Genomic DNA, 9,091 nt, shown 5'->3' on the forward strand with positions numbered 1-9,091 from the left:
CCCTTTTTCCTGAGATTTTCTGTTTCTATTTATGTTTATTTAAATAGAAATGAAGCAACAGCAGCCGCAGCAGCCCCCCTGGGCCTCGGCCTCCTAGGCCGGCCCAGCTAGCGCCCCGCACAGCCAGCCAGCCCAGCCAGAGCGCCAGCCAGCCCGCTCGCGCCCTCATCTTTTCTCACCCACGCGAGTGTGCACCCCCGCTAGACCCTCGACACGTGGATAGGTCGGCCCCGCTCATCAGCGCCTCCCCTGTTTCCCGCACCCACCTTTTCCCTCTCCTCTCGCCGTCGCCATGGGGACCGCGAGCACGAGCGCGCGTGAGCTCGTCCGCTCGCCCTAGCCCTTTTAAGCCCCAGCTCCCGTGTCCCTTGCGTCGCCTAGGGTTTCCCTCGTCCGCCGCCGCCGTTTCCAGGTGAGTTTAGCCACCAGATCTGCCGCTTCCGCCCCGTCCCGAGCGCACCTGGGAGCGCGCCTCGTCGCCGGCGTGCTCTCCGGCCACTCCAAACCCCGCAGTTCGTGTCCATCTTCTTCCTCGCCGTCGTCTCCTTCCACGACGTCGAGTATGGTGCCCGGACGACGAGTTCATCGACGTCCCTTGCTTCCTTCTACCTCTCGGTCAGAAAACGCGCCACGATTCAGCCACCACGTCGCCGGCAGCTCGTCTTCATCGACTACTCCGTGTCCTTGGGTGACCTGGGTAATGCACCTCCCTCTCCCATCCTTTCCCTGGCATTTAGGCAACCGTAGGGCGCGTCCGATCCGTGTCTTTCCCGCGCTCGCAGTGCTCCGGCGTTTCTGAATTTGTTGGTGCAGTGCGGTGCAACCCCAGCGTGTTTTGCGTGTCCCCGCTCCGGTTCCCCCTCTTCGTGCTCCCGTAGCGCGCTCGCGCACTCGCTTACGCCTTCGCGCGCACCCTGCAAGCCTCCCGCAGCTCCGGCGAGTCCCTCTGCCGCTCGCCACGGACACCATGGCCCCGAGTCGAGCAACTGCTCGAGCTCGAGCGCCCCTGCTTTCCCTCGTAGTTGCGCGCGTCTTATTTTCCCTTTCCGCACGGCCGCCGGAGGCCCTGTGCCCACTGGTTGCCGCCATTGCCCTCGCCGGCGCCGTCGTCCTCTCCTTTTGCAACGCAGTTGCACGACCTGGCGCCTTTCTAAAGGGGCCGAAGCCCTTCCCCTGTCAGCAGCGCCCGCCTAGCCCAGTTGTTGCAGTAGCAGAGCCACACCGGGGAGACCCGGGTTCGATCCCTCGCGGCTGCATATTAACCCCCCTTTTTTAATCCATTTCTTGCACTGTGCGTATGACAGGGTGGCCCCACCTGCCATACACTCTTAGCATGTCTGTTTCTTTATTTTATTTATTTATTTGTCTATTTTTATTTTTATTAAGTGTTTTATTTCTGTTCCTGCGAATATACCATTTCTGGCATGTAGTACCTTTCCATTTCGCGCAAGTCCTTTTCTGGACGTTTCCAATTATGGAAAATGCCATTTCTGTCAATTACCATTTTAGGCAGGTTTTAACTTAATGCACTTGTGAATATTTTTCTACAGCAACCCTAACATATTATATATGTTTTTGGGGTAGAAAAATCCCACCAATCCAGTGGTGGCATTAGTTTCTGCATTTGAGCAAGTTCATGAACATGTCATTTTACATCATGATGTTGTCTTGTCATTTTGTGTGGTTTATTCCCAAGCATGCTATGAGGTTGTTTTGCACAAGGATAGCTTCTTTTTCATGCCTACTTCATGCTAGTACTTGTTCCATGCCATGATATGCCTGGTAGTGAGTTAATCAAGCTTGTAAAGATGCCATGTTGAATCTGTTTTTGCCATGTCCTGAAATTTCACTAAGTCTGGAACTGTTAATAAAACTTGCTATGTTTACATGGGTGCCATCATTTCTTATGGTCCTTTTTGGCTTATGGTCAGTAAGAGACTTTTGATCTATGCTTTGAGTAGAATCATGTCATGCCTTGTTTTGCTATTATAAGTTCCTGTAGCTTGTTGTTTGCTTGCTCTAAACATGCCTTCCTGATGTTAATTTCTGGCACACTAGTATTTTCACCAAGTCTGTGAACCTGATATTTTTTGCACTTTCACCATGCTTGTTTGAACCTATTATGATGTGATTTAGCCGTAGCTCAGTGTTCCTCTTTTGTTAAGCATCTCCTGTAGATCACTGTCATATGCTTTGTTTGCATGTTGGGGTGCTGTAGCATAGTTTCTTGTTGCATGCTAAGTAGCATCGTGCTGTTAAACGCAGATTTCGCGCATTCTTGTTTTGCTTGTCATTTGCAAACCGTGCATCCGATTCCGGTGATCTTTATATCGATTTCAACCGAAATCATCTCATCTTTCCAGCGGCATACTTGGTTTGCCAAGTTGATGCCCGATTCATCATTTTCCTCCCGGAGCACACATATGCATTGCATATCACATCTCGCATCGCATGTCATGTATTGCATCATATTGCTTGTGCATTGTTCCTTGTTTGATTGTGGTTCCGTTGCTTGTGTTCTTGCTTTGGGTAGAGCCGGGAGACGAGTATGTGAACGAGGAACCTGTTGAGAACGCCTACGAGGATCAAGCCTTCGACAACTCTGAGAACCTTGCAGGCAAGATGACCATACCTTCGATATCACTTCTATCTTTGCTTGCTAGATGCTCGCTCTTTTGCTATGCCTATGCGATACCTACCACTTGCTATATCATGTCACCCATATTGCCATGTCAACCTCTAACCATCCTTTCCTAGCAAACCGTTGATTGGCTATGTTACCGCTTTGCTCAGCCCCTCTTATAGCGTTGCTAGTTGCAGGTGAAGATGAAGTTTGTTCCTTGTTGGAACACAAATATTTTGGGATATCACAATATCTATTGTTTTAATTAATGCATCTATATACTTGGTAAAGGGTGGAAGGCTCGGCCTTATGCCTGGTGTTTTGTTCCACTCTTGCCACCCTAGTTTCCGTCATACCGGTGTTATGTTCCTTGATTTTGCGTTCCTTACGCGGTCGGGTGATTTATGGGACCCCCTTGACAGTTCGCTTTGAATAAAACTCCTCTATCAAGGCCCAACTTTGGTTTTACCATTTGCCACCTAAGCCTTTTTCCCTTGGGTTTTCGCGAGCCCAAGGGTCATCTTTATTACCCCCCCGGGCCAATGCTCCTCTGAGTGTTGGTCCAAACTAGAGCCACTTGCGGTGCCGCCCTGAGGCAACTTGGGGTATCCTCGGTTTCCGTACGTAGTGTTCATCCGGATGTGCCCTGAGAACGAGATATGTGCAGCTCCTATCGGGATTTGTCGGCACAATCGGGCGGCTTTGCTGGTCTTGTTTTACCATTGTCGAAATGTCATGCAAACCGGGATTCCGAGACTGATCGGGTCTTCCCGGGAGAAGGTTTATTCCTTCGTTGACCGTGAGAGCTTGTGATGGGCTAAGTTGGGACACCCCTGCAGGGTATTATCTTTCGAAAGCCATGCCCGCGGTTATGAGGCAGATGGGAATTTGTTAATGTCCGGTTGTAGAAAACCCGAAGTTGACCTTAATTAAAATACATCAACCGCGTGTGTAACCGTGATGGTCCCTTCTCGGCGGAGTCCGGGAAGTGAACACGGTGTTGGAGTTATGTTTGACGCAGGTTGCTCTAGGATCACTTCTTGATCGCTACTAGCTTCACGACCGTGCCTTGCTTCTCTTCTCGCTCTCTTTTGCGATCGTAGCCACCATATATGCTAGTCGCTTGCTGCAGCTCCACCTCATTACACCAGCCTTCCCTTAAGCTTAAATAGTCTTGATCTCGCGGGTGTGAGATTGCTGAGTCCCCGTGACTCACAGATTCTACCAAAACAGATGCAGGTACCGATGATACCAGCGCAGATGGCGCAACTGAGCTGAAGTGGGAATTTGATGAGGCCCTTGGTCGTTACTATGTTTCATTTCCAGACGATCAGTAGTGGAGTCCAGTTGGGACGATCGGGGATCTGTGTTGCATTTGGGGTAGTCTTGTTCTATTTTGGTTCCGTAGTCGGACCTTGAGTGTAAACTGAATGATGGATGTTTATTTATGTACTGTGTGAAGTGGCGACTGTAAGCCAACTATGTATCTCTTTCCCTTATGTAATACATGGGTTGTGTGAAGATTACCTCTCTTGCGACATTGCTTTCAATGCGGTTATGCCTCTAAGTCGTGCTTCGACACGTGGGAGATATAGCCGCATCGAGGGCGTTACACCGGGGGTGCACCAAGTGGGACCACCATCCCCGGAGGGCTGCATGGGCCAAGTGTGGGAGGGTACCAGCCCCAGGTGGGCTGGTGCGCCCCCCCCACAAGGGCCCAAGGCGCCTAGGGTTTGGGGGAGGGGGTGCACCCACCTAACTTGGGGGGCAAGTTTCCCCTCTCCCCCCCTTGGCCGCACCCTAGATGGGTTTGGGCTGGCCGCCGCCCCTAGGGGTGGAACCCTAGGTGGGGGCGCAGCCCTCCCTCTCCCCCTTTATATACTTGAGGGTATTGGGGCTGCCAACACATGAGTTTCACCTCTCCCTGGCGCAGCCCTACCTCTCTCCCTCCTCCTCTCCCGCGGTGCTTGGCGAAGCCCTGCAGGATTGCCACGCTCCTCCATCACCACCACGCCGTTGTGCTGCTGCTGGACGGAGTCTTCCTCAACCTCTCCCTCTCTCCTTGCTGGATCAAGGCATGGGAGACGTCATCGGGCTGTACGTGTGTTGAACGCGGAGGTGCCGTCCGTTCGGCACTAGGATCTCCGGTGATTTGGATCACGACGAGTACGACTCCTTCAACCCCGTTCTCTTGAACGTTTCCGCTTAGCGATCTACAAGGGTATGTAGATGCACTCTCCTTCCCCTCGTTGCTGGTTTCTCCATAGATAGATCTTGGTGACACGTAGGAAAATTTTGAATTTCTGCTACGTTCATAACATCACCATCGGCAGGGTACCAAAGTATAATCCTAACAGACCCAACTATAGCGCCGAAACAGCGATCCACGGTCTCCACCCCCTCCCATCGCCGAAGCAATGGACAGAGGAGGAGGGGACCCTTGGCTTCGCCAGCATCATAAGGTGGAGCAATAATTGTCTAGGTTTTTGTATGAGGACGTGACTACGTCTAACTATTCTACTAAGGATTAGACAATTAGTAAACCAAGCTTGTACTTGTTTTTTAAGAAAAATAAACTACCTTGGACTTTCGCATATTGCATGTATCTTGGATGTGATTGTGGCTGATGCTCCTCTCCTTCATGATGTTGGAAAAAATGGTTGTTATGTATTAAAAGCGATGGTACTAAGGGGAAAGATAAAGGTTTCAATATATTTTCAAAAGATAAAACTAGAAAAGTTATGAGAATAATAAAAGGTTCCAACTTAAAAAACCTTCTTGAAAATAGATATAATCACCAATGTGTAAATGGTAAGAATCCCCCCCCCCCCCAATTTTGACCAAGAAAAAGTATCGTTGTTATGTTTTTATAAAATGATGGTAGCAAGGAGAAAGAAAACCCTTTTAAGATCTTTTGAGAAGAGAAATTGATTGTAATCACCAAGGTGTCAGATCAATGAAAAAAGTTATAGAAAAAAATATCATTCTTGCGTTTTTAGGACGATACTACCAAGGAGAAAGAAAAGGATTTTCATACTTTTTAGAAGCGAAATCTAGGGATGTTGGGACTAATAAATAGTTCTAACTAAAAAGACCTTATTGAAAATGGATACAATCACCAAGAGAAATATAAATTCGCCAAGGCGTTAGATGAGTGAAAAAAAATCTTTGATATGTTTTTCATATCTTTTCAGAAGAGAAATCTAGGAATGTTGTAGGATTAGTAAAAAGTTCTAAACCTTCTTGAAAATGGATACAATCACCCAGAGAAATAAAAATAATTGACCAGAGTGGGATTTGAACCCACGCCCTTTCGGACCAGAGCCTTAATCTGGCGCCTTAGACCAACTCGGTCATCTGATCATATTTGCTTTATTTGGTGTTTCATTTTATCTACTCTCTATGAGCGGTTCTCAGTTCTATCCGCAGCCAGATAAGCACTTGCCTTTGTCCACTGCGACACTGCCTTATCCTGACCTTTACAATGGAGTCTGCACCGCACGTAAAATTCCCCAATCCATTCCCGTGCGCCTCTCCGTCTCCTAGTCCCAGGTACTAACGCATAACACGAACAAATCCTCTCTCTCTCCCTCCAAACAGATTTGATCCTCTCTCTCTATGGGAATCTCATCTCAAAGACTCAAACTGACCTCGTTCTTGGGCGTTTCCAATCCAATCAGACGCCCGCATCCACTGGAACCGAAGGCGACCAGGTCGACATGCCGCGGATTCAGAGCAGTGTGCGGGGTGTCCGGGAGGAGAGCTGTTTCAGGGCTGGCTCTTCTTGGCGCCGCTGCCTCTTGCGCGAATCTCCTCGCCGTGCCCATGCCGGTGCAGGCAGCAATGCTGGAGCCCGATGTCATCAGGTACTGCGTGTTGCCTGGTTATGAACCACTACCGCCCTGTTACTAAATATAGATGGCTTATTAGAAACAGTGCAGTGTAAATCTGGCTCATACTGCACACAAGGGTATTCAGATTGGTTTCTTGGAATAAATGGTTGGGTTAAAATGGTAGTATAAACTTAGTACAAAGTTGAGTCATCTATTTTAACGGAGGGAGTATTATATACACAACAATGACTGTCAAAATTATGTGTTGGAAGTCATATCATCACTGCTCAAAATATCGTTTAGTATGTCCTAAGGGTTGGGGGCGGCAGCACCTAGGGTTTGAGGGGGAACCCTGAGTCACCCTGGGCAGGGACAACGCGAGGGACGAGTCGTTTCCACATATCAGAATAGATGGACTAATTATGTTTGTGTGAAATGAACTGATTCTTGTGAAATTCTTACATTATGTATCTTATATTTTATAGTATGCATACTGGTTGATTTATGTTTGAAGTGTTCAGGTACAGAAAGCTGGACAGTGGAGTAAAGCTTGAAGGTACTTGCCATTAGTGGGATCTTTTTACACAAATACTCCAGTTGCTGAGATGAGATCTTATAAATGGAAGAACTCTGTTTCTTGATCTGAAGATGTAGTCGATGGCGAAGGGCCGGAGGCTCGGGAAGGCGATTTAGTGCAATTCAACTACGTGTGCCGCCGTGCAAATGGTTATTTCGTGCATAGGTCAAGAGAATATTGCCATTGACTGAATCCTTGATTGTGTTGTTCATATAGTACTAGTACTAGCTTGTAAAGTGCATATATGTGTTGCATTTTCAGTACTACCAATACTGCTCTTCTTTGACTCTCATTATGCTTTTGCCTGTCTGTTTTCTCTGATGCAGCACGGTGAATCAGTTCAGCGGCGAGAGTAAGCCGGTGACACTTCGACTCGACGTGCAAGAGGTTCCAGGACAGGATTTCTCTTGGCAATTGACCTTTCTGCAGATGATTTAAAGGTTTCCCATAGCAATTTCACATCCTTATGGCTTCTCTTGACAGATGAATCATTTTTCTTGTAGATGATTCGGGGCCTCAAAGACGTCATAGTCGGCATGAAAGCCGGAGGTGCTGTACAGTTTCAGGCATTTTCTGACAGTTTTCTTGGTTTAGCCACTAGAAACTTTTATTTCTCCGTGGCTTTGCAGGCAAGAGGAGGGCTCTGATACCCCCTGAAGTAGGCTATATCGACGAGAGCTTGCAGCCCGTACCGGAGGAGGTACGGCCTAGCTAGCTCATGAGCTTATCTGAATCTTGTCATGTTTCTTTCACATCTATACTCCGGAAGCAACATATTTACCTTTCTCCTTTTGTTTTCTGATGATTTGTGATCATTCTTGTGCTTTATTTGGTTGCTACCGCAGTTTGGACCACGCCGGAGCCTGCTGTCGCATGCCAAGGAACCGCTGGTGTTTGAGGTTCAGCTGCTCAAAGTCCTGTGATCATTGTCTCATGATCATCACATGCCAATGCAGATAGAAGCTCTCCTGTCCTGTTCTACAAGTGAAGAGAACCACAGTGATTCTTTTTTGGACTTTTTTCTTCAAATTTCTTTCTGATTTTTTTCTTTTCAAACCATGTGTTTGTTCGTTCTTCCGAAAAAGCATTCAGCCAGTTGGATGAAGGTATAGAAGAGAAGAAAGCACAAGGATTTCCTTCACAACAGCACTATCAACTGTGGAGGGTTTCTACCCTTTCCTTCTATAATACAGTATATGATACGCACACTCGTGTGTATTCGAGAAAAAAAAAACAGCACTATCAACTGGAACTGTCCGTACGAACGTTTCTGATCTATCTGTCGATGGTGCAATGGGCAGTGTAGTACAGGCAGTAGCCACTAGCCAGGGAACACAGACTTGCACAGCAGCACAGGCAACTCCGGGTTGCGGCTGCCGCCGTCGTCTGGACAAGGAGGAGCAGGAAGAGCCAAAGAGGCCTCTTGGATTCCGACGAGCCCTCTCATCGGCGAGCCAGAGACGGTGACGCAGCGCACGATCACATGCCGCGGGAGGTGGCTGCCGGCCGCGGCGGCGACGCAGCCTTCGTTGCCGAGGCACCACACGTCGGCGATGCTGAAGCTGCTGCCCAGGACGCTAAGCCATAGCCGCGCGACCGGACGGGACCTCAGGAGCGCGCCCACTATCTTCCCGCCGAAGAAGGAGTGGCCCAGCCTCCTGGCGATGGCCTGGCCCACCGCCGCCAGCCGAGGGTCCGCCTCGGCGCCACCGAACGCGTGCGCCCTGAAGAACCAGTACTCCTCCGGCGGCAGGGGGCGCAGAACGATCGGTGTCGTGCCCGGTTACGACGACCTTGCTCCCTTGCCTGCCGGCGCGCCGCAGGGTTGGCATGATCGCGTCGACCACCTGCCTTTTGCGCGGGTCGACGTTGTCGAAGACGGCCAGAAACCTCTCGCCGCGCAGCTTCCGCTCTAGGAGCCTCATCTGCTCTCCGTCGGCGGAGAGGCTGGTTGCGTTTGGCGTGAACAGAGAGCGTAGGAAGAGCGCCGTCTCGCCGGCTGCCATGAGGCTCATGCAATGGAAGTCTAGCATCATGACTAGCGAGAAGCGGCGGCGC

The 9,091-nt window shown here is 49.4% G+C and overlaps 1 protein-coding gene and 1 non-coding gene across 4 annotated transcripts; one reads left to right on the forward strand and one right to left on the reverse strand.

Annotated features, from left to right (window-relative positions):
- Nucleotides 1-5,905: 5,905 nt before the first annotated feature.
- Nucleotides 5,906-5,986, reverse strand: TRNAL-AAG (transfer RNA leucine (anticodon AAG)). Its single transcript has one exon. It is a non-coding gene; the product is annotated as a tRNA-Leu (tRNA).
- A 7-nt stretch (nt 5,987-5,993) lies between these two features.
- LOC123136685 (peptidyl-prolyl cis-trans isomerase FKBP16-1, chloroplastic) lies at nt 5,994-8,279 on the forward strand. Of its 3 annotated transcripts, none has more exons than XM_044556155.1 (8): nt 5,994-6,175; nt 6,304-6,506; nt 6,978-7,012; nt 7,105-7,198; nt 7,360-7,420; nt 7,537-7,582; nt 7,663-7,733; nt 7,879-8,279. In XM_044556155.1, the coding sequence occupies exons 2-8, from the start codon at nt 6,343-6,345 to the stop codon at nt 7,954-7,956; spliced, it is 549 nt and encodes a 182-aa protein (XP_044412090.1). In that variant the 5' UTR covers nt 5,994-6,175; nt 6,304-6,342; the 3' UTR covers nt 7,957-8,279. The 3 variants fall into 3 exon arrangements, with proteins under 3 accessions (XP_044412090.1, XP_044412089.1, XP_044412091.1); XM_044556154.1 differs by having other exon boundaries at nt 6,304-6,489; XM_044556156.1 differs by having other exon boundaries at nt 6,140-6,175; nt 6,304-6,489; nt 6,971-7,012.
- The last annotated feature ends 812 nt before the right edge of the window (nt 8,280-9,091 follow it).

The sequence above is a fragment of the Triticum aestivum genome, chromosome 6B, assembly GCF_018294505.1.
Source record: "Triticum aestivum cultivar Chinese Spring chromosome 6B, IWGSC CS RefSeq v2.1, whole genome shotgun sequence".
Lineage (NCBI taxonomy): Eukaryota > Viridiplantae > Streptophyta > Magnoliopsida > Poales > Poaceae > Triticum > Triticum aestivum.